At 38.4% G+C, this 20971-nt stretch overlaps 1 protein-coding gene across 1 annotated transcript in view; it reads left to right on the forward strand.

The window, feature by feature from the left end:
* SLC30A7 (solute carrier family 30 (zinc transporter), member 7) overlaps nt 1-20971 on the forward strand; it is a 30827-nt gene that overhangs the window by 1269 nt on the left and 8587 nt on the right. The window contains exons 3-9 of the mRNA XM_014938966.1: nt 474-495; nt 4732-4845; nt 6306-6393; nt 8044-8170; nt 9092-9253; nt 10734-10784; nt 12960-13095. Of these exons, the coding sequence (XP_014794452.1) occupies nt 474-495; nt 4732-4845; nt 6306-6393; nt 8044-8170; nt 9092-9253; nt 10734-10784; nt 12960-13095 (700 nt within the window). The remainder of the gene's footprint in view (nt 1-473; nt 496-4731; nt 4846-6305; nt 6394-8043; nt 8171-9091; nt 9254-10733; nt 10785-12959; nt 13096-20971) is intronic.

Here is a 20971-nt window from a genome sequence, read left to right on the forward strand (position 1 = left end):
GCGGGGCGGCCGGCGGGCGGGAGCGGCCCCCGGCGCGCAGGAAGCGGCGCCTCCCGCCGCGGCTAGTGCCACGTCTCCCTCTCGGTGGGGCCGGGGCCGTGCGGGCGGGCCTGGCCTCCTGGCCCGCTCACCGGAGGGGCCGGTCGGCAGGACGTTGGGGGCTGCTGGAGAGCTTCCCCCGACCGGGAACGACCGGCTCCGCCATCCCCTCAGCCGGATCCCGGCGGCCCAGGGGGGAGGCGCTCCGGCCTGGGGGCGCGACTGGGCGAATTATGGAGAAGTGGTGTTGGTAGGCTCCTGGCAGAGGAGGAAGAATGGCCGGGGCATGAGCTACAGGACCCGGGGGTCGTAGCCGCTTCGTGTCTGCCGCTTGCCACCGAGATCCTTTGTCTGACAATTGCGGCTTCGTTCGTAGGGTGGTAGCCGGGTGGCAAGAACCAGCACTGCACCAAACATCCTGGTCGCCGAGTGAGAAACCGGAATTAACGTGTCCTGGTATAGCTAAGTGGTTCTTTATTGTAGCACAGAAATTCACGAAGGTGGGAAAAACAGGAGGGACCTGACTAAATTGCAACTGCAAAGTCTGTAGTGAAATATAAGAAAAAATGCAAAGTAACTTTAGTACTGATGTATCATGTACAGGTAGAGAACAGACAATGGTAGAAGTATCTCCATCATGCTTCATTATTGGTAGAGTTGTTTTGGTGGTGGTATTTCAGTTGCTCAGTCAGTGCTTCAGATTGAACTGGACAGGCATGGAAATGTTATTTAGCCCCAGCAGTGTGTCCTTCCATACAGAACTTTAAGTTGTCTTTACCAAAAGCTGTAGTATGGACTCAGATTACTGGGACTCTTATTCAAGAGTCTTGAGTGAAAGCAGCAATGCAGATATGGAAACAGTTGCATCTATCATTTTTCTCTGAATCTCTCAAAAAGTGCTATAAAATCCTTAACATTGATTTCAGCAGTTGCTGTAGTGAGAACACAGTGCCACTTGGGCACAGGCTCTCTTGGCAATGCGCACACCATCTTGGATGTGCTTGGTTTTGACTTTGATGTTGCAATTGACTCTGCAATTTGACTTTGACTCTGCAATTGTATGAGAATTATTGTATGCATAGCCTGTTTATTCAAGTATGGATAGTTTTTTAATAGCTCAGAAGATGCAAATATTTTTCTCAGTGATTCAGATATTAAAAACTTTATGTTCATGTGAGTTTGTTCTGATATCTTTCTTTTAAGCATAATGTTTTTCTTGGTAGTGTGACCAGAAATGAAATTTATACCAGAGAAAGTCCTGTATATGAGATAATTAAGATGAGAAACTAAAGCGACACCAGAAATTTGTTACTGAAGAATTGGGCTTACTGGTATTGAGAAGAATTTTACTTAATTCTCTTCATTACAAAGATTAAGAGTTGGGATTTGCTGAATAGTTATTAGTTGGCCCTCTTGTTTATATTACAAGTCACTAAACTCAGGTTCTTTATATTAAGCCTAGATTTTGGGCTAGAACAAAACAATATCTTGGCAAGTATCTCTTTGGTAGAGAGGAGTAGCAGAGAATATAAAGAGGAATGCCTCCAGTCAAAGCACTCAGTTCATGCCTTGGAAGAACAAACACGTATCAAGGAGGCCTATAGGGAAAATTATGTATTGAGTGTGAAAAACACAGCGCTTTTGCTCTCCATGTGAGAGATGCAGAAACAGGAGGTTTGTAAAGGGGATGTTCTGTATCATCTTGGAGCATGTCTTTCTTCCACTGTGTCCCGTCCTTGGGTACAGCCAGTGCTTAATGTCACAGGTGTTAGAAGCATGATCTTGTATGCTGTTCTCTCTAGTGCCCTTGATGATGCCAGTGAGTGTAAGACAGCAAGCCTAACAGGCTGCCATGATTATTCAGGTGATTCTTCCCTTGGCTTCCACAGACTAAGGGTTTTCTTTTTAATTGTGATTCTGAAAACTGCACCTTTATCCATTTAAATTGAAGCAGAGAGCTGTGAGTTCTTTGACTCGGTTATTCTTATTTCAAAATCGAATGCATGATTTCAGCCCCCCAAATTTTTGTTGGCAAGGTTCTAAAAGTCTTCAATTTTAACTTTTTTTTTTCTTTTAATTCTTTATTCTTACATTCTCCTTAGTTTTTGTTTGCCAAGTAAGTTGTTTTCTGAACTCACGTAGCTTAGTACCTGGCTTTTTGTTCTTTGTTTCCAAGAAATGAGTTGCCATACATACTTGTTCTTAGACAACCAAAGGATTAGGAAAATGGAACTTTTGGGACAATTGTAATAACAAATGCTCATCAGTACCCCTGTATCAAATGTCTTTTCAAATATGAAGCAATTTTTGTGTTTGGATGCATATACTTCCTTGCAGACTTACAGAACCTGTTTGTGATTAGTAATTTAGTAATGTGTGGCACCTGTTGTGTGTGGTGTTAGGTCCAATTTACATACAGCTTCCAAACTGATGCAGGTTGTACTGACTGGGTAACTCATGAACTAAGTTAAGTTGCTTTGAAGTCTATAGGGTAAAACAGTGTGCTAAACTTTTCCTGGGTTTGTCTATCAAGATTGTGGTTGTGCACTGGTCATTGAAATAAACCTTTTAAGAAGTGGTCTTTCAGCCCCTTCTTCATTCAGCCTCTAGATCAAAGGGGAGTGTGTGTCTTCTAAGGCAGTGCCTTGTAGCTGGTAAGGCAAAGATTAGAGGATTGATAAAGTTTACAGGCAGTGGCTTGTCATCGATCTAATATCACTATAATTTTTGAACTGGAATTTGCTTGATTCTATTCAGCTGGGAGCACAGATGGAGCAAGTATTTGTTTGCTTTAATTTCTGTGTGGACATATTCCAGTCAAACTAGAAGAGTAATGGTGATCACCAGCAAAAGGAGCAAATAACTGCTGTCTTTACACTTAGCAAAATGAAAAAGCAGCCATCCATGGCAAATTAGCACTCTTGTCCATACTTTTATTTTTTAAAGTCGTTGATAGAGCTCTATGCTCTCAGGAGTACTATTGTTCCTTTGATTTAGTGTAGTTTCACCACAGTATATTAACCTTGGATGTGTGTGATTCCAGCAGAGATCGGGATTCTGGGAACCTTGCTTTTTGCTGTGAGTTACTTACCCCTCTCTCATCATAGTCTGTTATAGTGAGAAGCACTAGGTGCATCGTGGATAAATTGTATAGCTGTTTATAATTTAGGCTAAAACACTGGCTGAAGGTTTGCGATTGGGAATGTGGAGACTGAGCAGAATGCAGGTCTAGTGCTTTGGGAATGCCATCGGGGACTGGCTCCTCTGCTTAGGTAAAATATAAAAAGTGAAGTAGACATAAAAGATTGCTATTTAGGAAAGGTATGTAGTAGTCAAAAGTACTTAAGTATATTGTTTGCTGTCTTTTATTTCAGGCAAAAGAGAATATGATCTTAGAATTCCCTGTGTACTGAAACTCCATTTTTCTGGCCTGTTCTACTTGTAGAAAGTGTCATGTTGCTGCAGTGTGAATGAACATCAAAGACTAATTCTCATCTGAAGATATGTTAGTTCTGAAATAAGATGCTTGAGAGGAAAATGGGTATTCTGAAGTAGACTTCACAGTCTTGGAATGTTTGCCATAATTAAAATTATAAGTGGAAGACTTCAGTCTTTACAGGCCTAAAAGATTTTGTCATGGGCATACATTTGTCAACTTTTTATGAAACTTTATTTGGATTGATTCATTGGGCTTTTGATTCATTAATGCAGACATTAAAGAATCACAGGATGGTAGGGGTTGGAAGGGAACCTTCAGAGATCATCTAGTCCAATGCCCCTGCCAGAGCAGGGTCACCCAGAGCAGGTTACACAGTATGGTGTGCAGGTGGGTTTTGAATAGCTCCAGAGAAGGAGACCACACAACCTCTCTGGGCAGCCTGTTCCAGTGCTCTGCACCCTCAAAGTAAAGAAGGTTTTCCTCATGTTTAGATGGACTTTCCTTTGTTCTAGTTTGTGCACATTGCCCATTGTCCTGTCGCTGGGCACCACTGAAAAGATCAGTTTTCCCTGTGTGTGAAAACTCTTCCAAAGTATCAAGCTTGAAAATGGATTTGAGAATATTGCTTTCATAAGTGCTTAGTGCCATCACTATGGTGGTATTGGTAGCCTTCAGAACAGTTTTAGTGTCACTGCACTAGTTAACCTATATATGCACTGCGTATAATAGGTAGTCAAAAGCTTATCTTTAAAAAGCTTTATCTTTAAACCCAATTTTGTTTTTTAACTAGATGTGAAATACTACTTTTACAAACTTATGTGGGGTCAGTTTTACATGCAACTTGTGTGTATACACTTCCCTAGCTGAATTTGGTCATATAGTCAAACTATAAATCAAAATATAAGAACAAATACCTGCCACTGGAATTATGTTGGTGAGAGATGCAGCTCTGGGTATATCTGCTCCAGGGGCTTTGGATTGTGTCAGTGAAACCACTCTGCACTACCACCAAAATCATATGCTAGGAGGATTTTTTGCCAAGTGCCTTTCCAAAGTTGACAAGAGCAGTTTTGTCATCATACTTGTATTGGTGATCTGGTGTTGGTTTCTCCTTGGTGCTAGCAAAACCATGTCTGAAAGCTTAGAACCATGGTGTATTCTGCTAATGTGTAAATGTTTAAATTCTGGTTTTTTTCATACTCAACATTTAGCATATGGAACATAACATATTTTTTTTCCCTGTTCTTTTCCAGTTTAGGTCTAATATCAGATTCCTTTCATATGTTTTTTGACTGTACTGCTCTATTGGCTGGATTAGCAGCTTCAGTTATTTCAAAATGGAGGTCAAACGATGCCTTCTCATATGGGTAAGAAACTTCAGGCTGTTGCCTTACTGTATTTTACTAAATGTCTAGGTGGTAATTTTTCACTGTATGAACAAAACCTTTTCTTGCAGAACATGGAAAAGCTATGTTGAAAGTGTGGGTTTTTAAGGTGAGTTATGAAAACCTTTAAGTTAATGTTCCCCCCAAAATAGTAAAACCGTGAAGGCATTGCTTTTGGGGAGCAGGTTTATTACTTCTGAGATCTCTGTGATCTCTGTGATCATCGTGGAAAAAAGTTTCATATTGTCATGTTTTCGTGGCACCAGTGAAGTGAGAGCAGCCGCATCGTGGGTTTGTCCTTGCAGTGCAGCGAGGTGGGTTGCAGGGAGTCTCAGGCTGCTGGTCTGAGAAGCCCTGTGCCGCCTTTGCAGAAAGTTAACAACTGAAGGGAGCTAAGTCACAGTGATGCTGCACCTGAGATTATAAGCCATGCTTCTTACGACCAGCAGGATTCAGCAGCTGTGGCTACCGTTAGCCCAGATCCTGAAGGCTGAAGTATGTCACTGTGTACCGCCTTTCACGGATACAGCTGCTTCTGTTTCAAGGGCACTTGGTTCCACTGCACATTGCAGTTGTGCCCTGTAAAATAATGCTGGTGATACAATATTATTAATTGGTAATACTGATTAATTAACAGCAAATGAGCTGTAACGCGGGTTGCTCCATTCCCCATAGCATTACTGACCTGAATGTCAGCGTTTAGTTTCAGCTGTCTTGCCTAAGCATGGATCATGTAGTTTGAAACCTAAAGCACTGTTTAATTAAGGTGGAAACTCCAGTGTGCCTAGAAATCAACTTAGGAGGAATTGATTGTGTGACGAACTAATTGCAATGAAAGCAGGTTCTGTATTAATTACTGCTCTACATTTAAACAGCTGGTGTTCCATTTCTTAGAGAACAGCCACAGTTTATTAAGTCTGATGTTTGCTATATTGGAATTACATGTTATTCTGACCTGGCTGGTTTTTCTTTAAAAACTGTAGTAGCTGAAATAATTAATTTCTACTTAAAACTTTTACTGAAAATCCCCCTGTTAGAGGGGAAGCAAATTCATGTATGGCTGTTTGACATCAAACAGAACTTTGCATCAGCAGACTTTGATTACATCTCATGTGCTTATCTTGGCTTCCAAATATATGTTTATACCATAACTTTCAGTAGAGATGATCTTAAATGGGAAGATTTTGACATATTGAAAGTTTTATTTCATATAGAACAGGTAATGGCTGATCTAGATCAGGTAATTGCTGTCAAAATACAATGCAGTGATTTTCATATACTTAGCTGTAGTTTATATACTGCATCTTCCATTTGGCAAATCCCTGTGGAATACAACTGTTTGAGAACTAGAAGATTGTACTCCAGTCTCTAAGTTCCAGTTTTAATTTTCAACATTTAAAGGGAGGTGGTAATATCTGCTATTGCTTTTTTGTTTCTTGCAGGTATGTTCGGGCAGAAGTACTTGCTGGTTTTGTAAACGGTTTATTCCTCATCTTTACAGCATTCTTTATTTTTTCTGAAGGTGTTGAGGTATGTTATGAAGTCAGTTGCACTATCAATTGTTGCATTTCTATTTGTAGAGCATATTTAATATTGATAAAATTATTGAATTTGATTATGTTCATAATTGGTTAAAAATCTGTGATTTGAATTGAGGATAGGGCCATCTGAAATTGCTGTTTTGTGACACAGAAACCCAGATTTTTCAGTGTATTGGTACTAGCTTCTTAAACTGTTTATTTTGATTGTGTATGAAGATTCTGTGAGATTTACTCTGTCCTTTTTATTAGCCAGTTAAGTACGTCATAGGTAGATCTTTGCTTCTCATTGTTAGAGGACAAATGGGGCCAAGAGAGAAAGCCAAAACTAGTCATTCAGAGAAGATAAGTTGTAATAAGAAATGGAAATGCATTCTGTGAAGAAGTTGGACTAACTCATTAAAGAAAGAGCATTATCTTCCAAGTCTTGAAGTCTGATATAAATGGCAAGTAGTAATAGCTTTAACATTTACAAGGGCACTTTTCTTGAATTTTTTTCAAGATGGTTCAGGTGATAATGTCAAGATTAAAATTTAGATGTCAAGGGTGTCTGCACTGAAGTGAGGTAGGATTAACAGAAAAATTGATAACTGATTCTGATCAGCTTGCATTAATGCTTTTACTTTATGATATCAGATGCACTATGAATTTCTTTAGACTTCTAGTTCAGAATATGTTCCAGTGGGGTTTTTTTAATTAATACAAAACTGAGAAGAGCTTTCAGGAACCTATCCTCCATGAAGATAAGCCTGTAAATACTTCAAAATAAGTAAAAACTGGGCTGAAATTGCCTAAAAGCTTGGGAAAACTTCACTCCAAATCTCGAAACAGCAAGAAAAATTAGTAGGAAAAAGAAAAACTCCTACTGGAAGGGTTAAGGGTAATGATGCAACATTATTCTTTTCCTGCTGGTCTTAACTCCTGCGCTGAGTATTCCCTTTGCTTGTGACAGTGACTCCATTTCTCTCTGTCACTTCAAAGTTTAACATCTGCTAAAAGTTTCACTGTCTTGCTATTGCCTGTACCTTTCATCCCTGTGGACAGAAGGTGGATGTTTCTATCCCCCACCAATAGTCATTTACACTCTTCAGATGCAAATTGTGTTAGGCCTGTAAGGTCTCATTGGGAAAAAAAAAAAAAACTTGCTAAAAAACTAGAGTAAAAAATGGTGAAAAAAAACCAATCTCGATTTTAGAAGTTTTAAAAAATGCCACAATTTGTTCTTAGTCTTCATTTCATTCCCTGATTTCCCCACCCTTCTAAGGAGAAGTGGCATTCCAGACTCTTGGAAGCTGTTTGGCTGACCTGGGCAATCCACATACTGCAACAAATGTGAATGTTTTCATATAATGTTAAGCCACATCCCACAGCATAATGAAATCTTATCATAACAGTTAGCTAGACTATCAGAATATTCTACTATACTTTCATAGCTTTAATAATAAAACTTCAGAGAGTAAGAATTAGTCTATGTACTATCCCAAAACCCGAAAGTCCTGAGCAATTTTTTATTAGGTCTTTATATATGCCTGTTTGTATGAGAATGCTCCTGTACCTAAGCAGTTTTTTTCAGTGCCTTTTAATAATGTAAAGAGATTGTAAAACTCTATATTTTTTTCTTGGTTTTTGTTGATTTTTTTAGAGAGCACTTGAGCCTCCTGATGTGCATCATGAGAGACTTCTTCCTGTTTCTATACTAGGATTCATTGTAAATCTTATAGGAATATTTGTTTTTCAACATGGAGGTCATGGGCATTCACATGGCTCTGGTAGGATGTCTATAATTTTCAGTACTGTTTCCTTTCTTGGAACCCTGTGTTCTAGGACCTTATAATCCTCCAATGAGAACGTCAGTATTAAATTTTAATGTCTTTTTAGTGGCAATCCTAGCCAAATGTGTATGTGACTTGCTGCAATATTGACTTTTATGTTTTATCACTATCTCTAGTATGTCAGTACCATACTTCTCATGTTAATATCCTTTAGCTGGAAGACCCAGAACTCCAGAATCTGCTTTCTGGTGCATGCACTCTTCTGCACCTTATTGGAAAAGACTTGCAGAGGGTCTTTTGGACAAAATTAAGCTGATGTTAAGTGAGGTCTTGGCTGGAAAATTAACAAAGCAGTATCTGAAGCAAATTTTAAGTATGGGATGGTTCAGCTTCAGGTGCATCTCAACTTAGTGTCTTTTGAATTTAAATGAAGAATTTGTTTATATGGTAAACATTTAGTTGTTTGAGGTTTTTTTTTCTGCAAAGCTAGTTGGTATCTCTTTCAGCTTAACATGTAAACTCATATAGAATGGTGGAAGAAAATAGTTTTTGCTCTTTAGGCAGCAATTCAAGCTTGAATTTTATGTGAACAATAGTCAATTTCTGGTTTCTTTTAAAAGTGCTTTTTAATAGCTTTTATCTAATTAACTGTACATTTTTCAAGTTTTACTAAAAGTGTAGCACAACTTGTCTCAGAAGTGGGAATGTATAAAAGCACTTCTTGACTTCTCAAATCAGGTATATATTTTATACAGCTGCACAGTGTCGATTTAGATGACAAACAGCTTGGGTTAATTTTCTTAACTTATTTAGAGCCATACCTTAAGATGACCTAAAAGATGAATAGGTTTCAAGTCACTTAGAAAGAAATGTATGCATACTTTTATTCAATACTCTGATGGTGATATTTGTTTATAGGGCATGAACACAGCCATTCTCTATTTAATGGTGGTCTCAGCCACGGACACAGTCATGGAGGTCATGGTCACAGCCATGAACATAAACATGGCCATGGACACGGTCATGATCATGGCCATGGCCATAGCCATGGGCACTCTCATGGTCAGGATTATTGTCATGGTAAGTACTTAGTTCATGTCAGACGACCTTGACTCAATTTAAATTTGCTGTTAATGATTTACTGAAGGGAAAAAAAAAGGGGGGCTGGCAGCTTGTTGCAAGTCTACATGGAAGTAGTTTCGCTAAATGTGTGATACGCTGTGCCTCCTCCATCTTTTTGTGGCCCATTTTGGTAAATGCTGTTTCACCTACATTTTGTTAGTGTTCACAGTAATTTGTGTGTTGGCAGAAGATAAAACAGATGTATGCAGTAGCAGTATAGTGAAATTAGTTATGAAGTGCTCTGTTTCCATTTTTTATTAAAATCAATAGACAAAGTTGAGCTGCTTTGCTAGTGTTCTCCATTTGAAGAATTTTACAGGTGAAGACATTAGGAAAGGTGAACAAACAATTTTACTTTGGGTATTTAGGAGATGCTATGTCATACTTAGTTTGTGATCTCAAGTATAAGATTTTCTCCATCTTGTGTAGCTGTAATCTGGTTATGAAACAGATATTTGGTATCTTACCTATGCTTAACTCTTTTCTAGAAAGGTAAACCATCTGTGAAGAGACATCCATGCAAAATGTGATCAGTAGCATTCACTAGGGGAGGAGAGACTGATCCTATTTGAAACGATGCAAATTAGTGTAATGCAGGGTTATCAATCCTTCCTGCCTAAGCCAGAAACTAGAATCTGATGTGACTGAAAATGTGCACGTTCAGAGCAGGGAATAGTGTGGTGACTTGCAAGCAGGAGGTGACAAAGAGTATAAAAATACTTGTCTCTTCCTTGCTATTTTTAGTAGAAAATTGGTGCTTGTTTTCCAAGTGTTCTGGAGTTTGGTTGGGAAGCGGGAGTTCCCCCCCTCCTGCCTCTTCCTTGGTCTCCCAATGCTCCACACAACAAATACAGCTGTTTGTTTTGTGCAATTTGATATTCAAATCATCTTTTGCGTAAATTATTATATATCTTCACTAGAAGTCATTTGATATCCTTTAACAAGTTTTTCTTCAAATATCTTTCTGATGTGTTTCACAGAGGCATTAATCTGCTTGAATGACATGATTTTTTAGGCTTGCTTCTACCTTCTCCAAGTCTTGTCCTTGTTGTTTTACATTAAGTATAAATGCATAAGTGAAATATTGCTGGAGCAAGTTTATTTGACTTTACTCTTCTTGCTTGTGTGTACAGCTTGTATTCTTGAGAGGGCCTTATTTTTCTAAATACTAGAAAGGTCTCGTTTCTCAGGTTTTTATTAAAAAACTTTTATATATACATATATAAAATCTATTGTGTAAAATGGTATCTTCTTTTAAAAAATATGTGTTTTAAGACTTTCAAGTGAATTGCTGCATTAAAAAACAATAGCTAGAGTAAAAGTTAGTCATTATGAGCAGCTTGTCTGTTCAAGAAATTTCAGCAGGGAAGACTGTAATAGAGTATACCACTAGAGAGAGCCTTTGTGTAGGTTAATATGCCAATGATTGTCTTCACAGATGACCATTCTCTTGAAGGGATGGCTGGATCCAGCAAACAGATTTTACAAGGTATGATTGTAATAAGTATAGTGGTTTATTAGCTTTATCGTTGTCTGCCTGCCTGTGACTGTTTGTAACCCATCTGTTTTAAAGGGTACCTCTGTGTAAATGCTACATTTTTTTTAGAGGACCTATTTTATGAAGTCCTCTTCCACCTGCTGTATCCTATGCATTGCTAGGGGCTGAGACATTCACTGAAGTCTGAATGTAAGGCAGGGTCAACACAATTTAAAAAGGAGACCCCGAATGCTGGGAATCAGCTTCTGTTACTGATGCTGAAAAATGAAATAACAAAAATCTAGGAGCGTGGTTAAAAGCAGAAACCTAAGGAGCCTAATTGCAGTGTATGCTCTGGAAAGTGAAAACCCCTTTATTATTAAGAGAGAAATCATTTGAGAAATGCAGATTTTTATAATTGTTAAAGGGTACCTGAGCTTAAAACTTGCATTTCATCAAGCTGTTACAGTTGGTTTAGACAAGATGATAATTCAGTCTAAATTCCTTGAAGCGATGAAGTCCATGATCTCCTAAGCATCAGTGTAAATAAATTACTGATAATTTATGACAGTTTTGAGCTTTGATTAATTTTTTTTTTTTGAAGTGTTCAGAAGTTGGAGAAAATTATGTAATGTGAGAGGTAGTAATTATTTGGCATACCCAAATGCACATACTGTTTTCTGGTTTTGGATGATTTTCTGGCTTGTTTGTAGTCTTTGAAAAGGAACATTTTCAGCCTCTGAGAATTTGCAATATACTGTATTATGTCTATGTAAACTCAGAGCTTCAGTAGAACATATTTGGAAGTCAGTTTTTTCATGAAAGGCACGTTGTAATTGAAGCATAGTAAAGTAAAAAGACTCAATTTCATATAATTATATTTTAATTTTTCAGTACTGTAGTGGGTTGCCTCTGGTCAGCACTAAGCACCCAGCACCTGCTTGCTCACTGCTGCAGTGGGACAGGGAAGAGAATTAGAAGAGTAAAAGCGAGAATCGCTCTTGGATTGAGATAAAGACAGTTTAGTAACTGAAGGGGGGAAAAAAAAAAAGGAAAAAAACCCCAAAACAACCAACCAAAAACCCCAACTAACCAAAAAAAAAAACCACCAGTGATGCAGAGACAAACACCACCTCCCACCAGCAGATGAATGCCCAGGAAGTCTCTGAGCAACAGCTATTTTGGAAAGACAACACCCTGGTTGTATTGGTGAGCTCGATGTTATATGGTGTGGAATATCCCTCTGGTCAGTTTGGGTCAGCTGTCCTGGCTACGGACCCTCCCAGCATCTTGCCCACGCGAGCCTACTTGCAGAGTGAAAAACAGAAGGGCTTGATGCTGTGCAAGCACTGTTTGGCAGTAGCTACAACCTTGGTGAGTTATCAACACAATTTTAGTCACAGCACAGCATGAGGGAGGCTGATGAAGAAAACCAAACTCCATCCCAGCCAGACCCAGTACAAATGTAGACTTGGAAAAATCACTAAGGAGCTGATGTGCTGTGTTGTTTTTGTGAGGAGGGATTATCTGACTCAGGAGAATTGTATTCAAAAGCTGTTTTTGAGTGACTGTTCCTGTCATTGCCAGCAGAGAGCTCCAAAGGCTAAATTTGTCTAGCTGCAAAGTGCTTTCTTTGTCTTTTAAGGTAGTGTGTTACTCTTCAAAATAAGAGTGAAGTTGTTAATTTCTGCAGTATTGTTTAATTCTCAAAATTATTTGTCTTGGATTTCTTTGCCAAATAACTTCTACAAGATATTGTCAATAAAACATTAGCAGCTTTCAAAGCTTGACAGAGCTGTTTCTGTTAATGGTCTTTCTGTCTTCTACAGTACTTATTGTCTGTAGGCATCAGGGAACATGAGTTTCTTTGCTGTAGTGTAGGTGGGTATTGAATGAAAAAAAATTAGCTACATCTGTTAATCACTGCTTAACTTGACATCCATGCCATCAAATACCCCTTACAGCTAAGTGCAGGAAAGAATGTAAATTCTTCAAATGCTCTGTATTCTACAAATGTGTTGAAATCTTGTCATCACTTTCTGTGTGTTTGACCAAAATCTGACCACAGTTTAACAAGCATAAATCACGTTATGTGTTTCTTGCAACTCTTTTCCGTAAACTGTCTTTGACGTGCTCTATTAGCTTCAAGAATATCAAGTTGTAACGATATCAATTAATCTCTTACAGGTGTATTTCTACACATTGTTGCAGACACACTTGGAAGTATTGGTGTAATCATATCTGCTATACTGATGCAGAACTATGGTCTAATGATAGCAGATCCTATTTGTTCAATGTTGATAGCACTACTTATAGGTGTAAGGTAAGCATTGCTATCGCTGGTATTTGGTAGTATTTTTGATGCTAGTTACAGCACAAATTACAGCTGAGAAGAAAAGGTTTGTCTGTTATGCTAATGACTTAGGACATTTGCTTTTCTTCCAAGAGTGGTATGTTGCCTCTGCTGTACAGCTGTTCTGGTGTGCTCTTACATGAGCTATGTTTCTTTTCCTTTTCTACAGATACAACTTTTGCTCTTAAATCTGCATATTTTACCTCCATTTGCATAATACTACAAGAATGTCTTTAAGGCTCAAACTGTAGAAAGCTTGCTCTCTGTATTTAGTACATGCTTATATAAACCAATGTACTCCAGTAAATGGAGCAGAATGGCTTCAGGGCAGCAGAGTTAAGCCTGCTGGCACAGGATGTGCCCTTGTCCTTGACAAATCAAGGCTGGCAATTTTTTTTTTTTTTTAATTCCCTGGCGAGAACTGTCTTTTCCTTTGTCTTTGTATTCTGAGACATCCTTATTCCTTTTAAGATCTGATGGAAATGGTTCAAGTAATTCTGGGCTTTCCTGGTTGTTGCTTACCAAGATCACTGTAAATTGTGAAACTGTTTGGATTAGACCGGAGAAGCAAACATTTCATTCAGTGATGATGTTACTGGGGCTTTGCTGGCAGCGGTTTCACTGGTGGCAGAGTGCCACAACTCCAGTTACAGCATAACAACTGAACACCTTTGTCTCTTCAGCAGTGGTGAATGTCATTTGATTTACTGCCAGCTACTTATGCTTATACCGTATATGGCATGTTTATACCGTATGCATGGCAGCATTCACAGAATTATTGATGTGAATCTCCCTATTTATCAAAGTAGGGCAACGTGTTTCAGGCACTAAATGCTCACGGAAATCTGTGTGCTAGAGATTGCTATTAAATTGCCACTTTAATATAAAAATATTTTGACTTAAACCTCCTGTAATTTCATAAAGGACACATTATTACAAACTAATTCTGTTACTGGAATCTCAAAAAATGGGAAAGAAAATGTGCAGGTTACCAAAGGGAAAGAAACTATTGCTAAGGTAATAGCCAAGTAAAACACAGATTTCCTTACACTTAGTATTTTAAGGGTCTGGCTCTGCGTACAACAAAGCACATGTCAAGTACCACATGGTACCATGTGAATGAGAATTTTGTTTTTCTTCCATTTGTACAGAGGTTGGAAGAAGACTACCTTCTGTAACAGAGGTTTTGTAATAAAGCTGTTAATAGGCCTTCCAGCACAGTTAGGGGGAACGTCTGAGGTCCATGTTCTATGCTGAAAATGCTGGAGAAGTTCACTTTTTGATGTCTTTTTACCTGATACCAGACCTCAGCCTATAGCATAATTTTGTTGGTCCACGACGCTCTAAATGATCTCTAGAATGATGATGGTAACTGAGTGCAGTCAGCTGCCTCATAGTCAGTAGAAGCGAGCCTGCATTTCTTGCAGACTGGCACATCCTGGCACAGCAGTGGAGCCAACACTAATTGCAGGATTGGGTTTTTTTCCTTTTTTTTTTTTTTTTTTAAGCAGTCCGATGGACTTAACTACTGATGGCTTTGCTTGAAATGCACTCAAATGAGATCATAAACAAAGTGATGGATATTCTTTGAGAGCTTGCATTCCCTTTTGTGTTGTTTGACTTTGGTAATCTTCAGTTACAGTTCTGGATGTAAGAGCATTGTTTATTTTGCCTTATTCTTCACTATGCTGTGTGTGTGAAGTGCTCTTCTAGAATTAATGCAAAAGATTGTTCAGATTTTCCCATATTTTTTTTCTTTTTTTTTTTTTTTTAAGCAGTCCGATGGACTTAACTACTGATGGCTTTGCTTGAAATGCACTCAAATGAGATCATAAACAAAGTGATGGATATTCTTTGAGAGCTTGCATTCCCTTTTGTGTTGTTTGACTTTGGTAATCTTCAGTTACAGTTCTGGATGTAAGAGCATTGTTTATTTTGCCTTATTCTTCACTATGCTGTGTGTGTGAAGTGCTCTTCTAGAATTAATGCAAAAGATTGTTCAGATTTTCCCATAAGGTGTTTTTGTGTAACAGTAATATGGTTGCCCACATGCTGATTGCTAGGATATATAACAGTTTTGTCCTTAATCTTTTCAAGTCACCTAAATCTAACTTAGAGAAAAAGTAGTACTGAAATCTTGTGAAATATAAAATTTAAGGGGGAAAAACATTGTTTACAAAGACTTTAAACTGATAGTGGCAAAAACTGTGTTTATTTTTTTAAAAATTGTTGTTTGCTGATGGGGTGCCTGTGGGATGGAGGTGGGGAGAAGGGGGACGTTCCATATCTAGTACAGGGATTCCTGGCCACTTCTGTGGACCTACTTGCAACCTTGATAAATAACTTGTAGGGGTTTGTGTGTGCGTGTGTGTAGTTCGCTTTAGATTAAATAATTGTTTGCTATTTCTGAGGAATATTTGTTACTTTTATTTGTGCGGAGTAGCTCACTCATCCCTTTTATTAGTTAAACCAACTTTGATGAGGTGGAGTATCTCTAATTAGTGCAAATTGTCAGCTACTGACACGCGTCTCTGTGTTGCTCCTGTGATCCTTCACTAAGGCTGCTCTGAGGTGACGTACTCTCTGCCTGACTCCTCATGAGTTAGTGCAGAGCATTCTGGCTGCACAGTGAAAATCCGGTGTGAGATTCCTCTGAGGTTGTTTTCACTGGCAAATAAATACACTTCTAAGCTTAGTGGAAGCAGAAATCAAGTAGCTTTTACTGGAGTATAGACAGATAAGATCAGCCACTTCCCTTTAGTAGACTATGACTGTCTACATACATCCCAGTAAAAGCCCGTCTTCAGTAGGATTATATAGAAATGTTGTTAATACCTAATACATCTCATGCTTTAAAATTTGTCTTTTTGGAAGAAGAAAAATAGCCCACATATTACTGTTCTGATATATAGAAGCAAGGGCATCGAGTCAGATACTTTCCACTTTGCAAATTATTATGCTTTTACTTGCTGTAGAAGGTTGTATTTTCTCCCTTTATGTATCTATCTGTTGAGCCTTGACAAGCAGAGGGCTTGGTAGTTTGTGGTTTCTCAGTTGGAGGGCTATATCCTGTAATCTTTCAAAATCTCTGCATCATAAATCTATGGCCAATTCTGAAGGGTGAAGCTGGGGTGAGTGAGGGGTTGTAGCTCTTAAATACTCCTGGGTGCTAGCACTAATTTCTGACGAATGTTCCTTTGATTACTTTCTGTACTATCTCATGCAAATGTCCATTTAATTATAAAGCATAGTTAGGACATACTTAAAATAGATGAGTCTGTTTTATTAGCATCTTGTTTGAAGTCTTTTTTTTTTAAAAAAAAAAAAAGCTTGGCTATGTTGTAGTTGTTTTGGTTGACACTCTTCAAGTTTTTTTCCAAGGTATTTTCCTTGTAATTTAATGTGCCTGAAAATAAACAATTTCTCAAGTCTCTAAATTGCTTTTAATATTTAAAACTGAATCTTCGTTTATTTTTTAGCCTTAGGATTGTAAGCCTTTTTCTGAAATGTTGAAGCAATCTTGGTATTTCAATCAGCTATGTGAAATTAGTCATCAAGCAAAAGCCACAACTCCAGTTAAAAGTAAGAAGTTTGTCCGAAACCACTATTGGAGACACATGTTTCTAGAAAGGCACCGTAAACTAAATATGATACTAGATTGGATAGAGCATGCAGACTGCATATTAAGTGGTCAAAGAAATGAGGTAATTTACTTCATGGCTTACATGTTTCCATGGCTTACATCATTATTTATATAAAGTTTGAGCTGCCTGAACATGATATATTAATATGAGAGCTTTGGGGAAGGACATACCTGCAACTTTTGGGGTATATGCCTGTAATATTTGGGGTATACCTGTGATCCTTGTTTTGAGCAAAGCCTGCAGTCTGATTAAAATTGTCATTGCCTAATAGAAAAAATGTAGTCACGTTAAATTTCTGAAATAGTCTGATAACCTTGGTACTGCAGATGTGGATGGTGGCTGGAAAAAACAATATTGAAATCTGGCTTTACGTTTTCAGATACGGTATTTGAGGAACCATAGCTGGTCTTTAGTCTTAGCAGACTTTGTTTACCTTCCACTAAATCTATCACAAGTATCCCCTATTTTCTATAGTGCTGAGAGCACAAAATTAATTTCCTGCTGTGTTCTGGCTACAATGACTGTGTGAAGGGTTCTTCACCTTGGAGTTCTTTTCAGCCTTGCTCTCCAAGATCGTGAAAATGCCAGAGTCTTGGTAGCTCTGCCTACAAAAACAGCGGCGTGTACAGGATGGGGCTGGAATGGGTATGAGTATTATCTGAATGTGATGCAAGTTGATTAAGGGCCTGATGCTTTCACTCTTCATTGTTAATCAAGCCATGTGTAGTAGTGGCAGCCTGGATTTATCAGATTCATGTCAATGGCTTTTATCTGTCTGAACACTTTCTTCTTCCTCTGTAACAGTGTATGTGAAAGCGTGATGTGCTGCTAACTCATTTTGCACACATTAGCTACTTCTGCTGTTAGGGCTTTTGTAGGGGATATGTTTATGTCCTGAGTCTTGCTGTGGGTTAGAGCCTCTTTCAGATCCTATTGTCTTGTAAAAGAGTGGTATTTTTAGGTTCAAGGGGTGGTAGTCAGAGACGACTGGAAAATTGTGTCTGCTTTAGCAGTAAAGCTTCCAGACTGCTTATGCATGGAAAAAAACTGTCCACTTGGTGAAAATTCAGCATTATTTACTCTCCTCAATAATCTTTTTGTAAATAAGGGGAAAAATTAAAAAAAGAGGGAAGTACCAGTGCAATAGTTGCTGTGGAGACAACCATGTGTATTTCGCACTAATGACTTAATGACTAAGCAAAAAAAAAAAAAAAAAGGGAAAGCTTGGTCAAATTCTCTAACCACATTTGCAGCCTGCTTGGTATTGTCATCTTTCCTGGTGTTTTCTTCAGTCACATGAGGTGAAACTAATATTTGTAGTGCCGCCTGGTGATTAAGTAATACTGTTTTTTAGTTAGTGTTTGAGAAAAGACCATACTGTGTGGAGTTTTGGGTTTTAATTAAAGGTTTTGTATTTCAGTTGTATGCATGAAACAATGGAAAATCTGAGACCTCAGAAAACTGGATTCTCTAGTTTGTTATGTTAGTTTGGCTTACAATAAAAGACTACGTTGTGAGATAGCATCCCTTTGGACGCAGAGATGCGTGCACGGGCTTCTGTGCTGTGACAGCGTTAGTGAGGGCATATCGCATCACTGCAGCTGTCTCTTGGCCTTTTCAGCTTGGCAAAAGATAAACCTGGAGCTGAACACTGTGTCTAAGGTAGAGGAGGGAGGTGTGACTGGGATATGCTTTGACTTTATCACCTACAGTACCAAGCCACATTCTGATTTACCTTTATTCTTTGGATTTCTAAGATCTTGCTGTTTCAGTTAAACACTATGGCTTTAGCTTTTTTTGTGGAGTCTGGATAAAAGCGTAACTCGTGCAGCATTGTTGCTAGAAACTTGCCCAGGAGGTTTTTTTCATAAAGCTGTAGTGTAAAGCCATTACAAAAACATGAATAGCTAAAGTCTTGCCATCAGGGAGACTACCTTTAAAGCTTTAAGCTTGCCATCAGGGAGCTTTCCATCTGTAACAGGAGTGACATGTCTTCCCCCATTCACCCTTCTGTATATTAGTTGATTTTGAGCTAATGGTTCCAATATGTGCTGCTTAAAATTGCACCCCATTGCCTGGCCAGGAGAGACACCCTTTGGTGCTTGTACACACCCTGCTGATTGCTTAGACCTAACCTTAGAAGATCAGTTTCTTAGGCAACAAGGTTATCAGAATAAAGCAGGTCTTTATTTTAAATGCATCTTCAGCTGAAGAGCTCTCTAATGGGTTTTTACTTCCTCTTCTCAATGTGTATCCTGTTCCAGAATGAATCAACCAGTTTCACTGACCAAATCCTTTTTTGGAATGGATTAACGTGCCCGGCCTGCTAGTCTGAAATTTCTGTAGGTTGTCTTTCCAGATCTCCTACTTGCCAATTCATTTTCATTCCATCAGATAATATGCATCAGTTTTATCAAATAATGTAAATAAGTTGAGCAAATGTTCGTCTAACCAAAGACATTTTTTGGTTAGATTTCTTCCATGGATTTTTTTTTTTTCACTCTTAGTGGTATGTTCCAATAAAAAGTGAAGCTCCTTACATTCTCCATTTCTTCAGTCCTTTCCCTGGGAAAAAATACACAGCCTGTATATGTTTGTGTGTGTGTTTTGAAGCCTTTGGATGTATATGTTAGAGCGGCCTTGTTAAATTTATGGGGATGGAGTCAGTATTCAAAAATCTTGTATTCAGTTTGCATCCTGAACTTGTGTATTGGTCCTTCAAGGTTTTTATTGAGAAGCAAACCTGCATTTTAAATAGTGAGTTAAACTGAAATCAATTCAGCAATGGAGTGTTTTGGCAGCTCCAGCTCCCTTTAAAGTAATGCTTGTGACACAGATATTATTTAGTGAGATGGGTCCATTGATAAGAGAACCTTTTTCCCTAAACTTCTGTAATCCACTGTGTGTAGAATGTGACACTCTAATTAAGCTCTCTTTAGACAGATTGAGAGTTATTGCATTGCTAAATGTTTAATTGTCTTGGGGACAGGTCTGGTTCAGGCAACTCTTGCCTGCTCCAGATTGCTTCTTCCTAATTCTGAATTGATTCCTTGGTAGCAGTGCGACTGCGTGAGGCCACTTGGTCACTGCACCTGAAGATGAAGTGCATCAGGCAGTGAATTTGGCTGAAGTAACCGGTGTGCCTGCAAGGAGACTTAATTTTAGGGTGTCTGTTTTTCCAGAGGTTCATTAGACAAGAGTCGTGCAGCCTCTAACTCCCTCCCACCCCTGGCTAAGGATTAGCCAAGGAGTGAGCTGAGCAGTCGATCAGCCAGCGTTGCTCCTACGTACAAATGGAACCATCTCTTTAAAAATGGAAAGGAGTGGTTAGGTCATGCTGTTCACCATCTGCAAATACACAGCTGGTCTATGCAGTGTGTTCTACATTGCTTCATGAGATTTTAAACAAAGCTTCTGCAGTTTTCTTTTAACAGACAGCCCAATTAATCTCTTACAAATGTTTTCCCATTGCTTTTAATCCCATCACTATGCGTACTCCAGCTGTGATGCCAGTGCTGAATGCTGAAATTTAGCTTACGATTTCTGAATTATATCATCACTTTTGGTCTAGAGTGTTAGGTGACTTATGTGCTCTTGAAATTAGGTTTCAGTATTGGGCTGTGGAGATTTGTCATCCTCTTGAAAATTTTAGGATGCTCTGCTAAGGCAGACATGATGCACTACTAAACAAAAAATCACCATGCTGAATGCTTAATAAGAGTATAAATTTTCAGTGGTAGCTTCAGGGTATGGGCTTATTGGTCTCCTGGTTTTATTAAAAAAAAAAAAAGGAAAGCAATAATAAAAAAATATTAAGTGTCACCTTAATTTGCTGATTAAACAAGACCATTTGGCTAGGAGGGAACCTCTGATTGCTTCCATATGTTTAATCCTCGAGCTTGGATAAGACCCTACACTTAGTTCATATCAAGAATATGCTAAGTTGTCTGTTTTGGACAAAGTAACTTTTGTTATAGCTGGAATGGTCCATACTAATTTTGTTTTATGATCTCCCCATTATTATCTTAGTTCATAAGAAAAATATGCCTTAAGCCAAACACAAAAGCAAAACCCATTTCAGTTGCATGTTTTTATGGTTGGTTGTGAGTGATTGCCATTAAATTAGGTTTTGGTTTTATAACTTTAAAGGCACTAAGAGACTTCATCTCAAATCCCATGATTAAACTGCTAATTTTATGTGA

The sequence above is a fragment of the Calidris pugnax genome, unplaced genomic scaffold (assembly GCF_001431845.1).
Source record: "Calidris pugnax isolate Ruff unplaced genomic scaffold, ASM143184v1 scaffold18, whole genome shotgun sequence".
Classification (NCBI taxonomy): domain Eukaryota; kingdom Metazoa; phylum Chordata; class Aves; order Charadriiformes; family Scolopacidae; genus Calidris; species Calidris pugnax.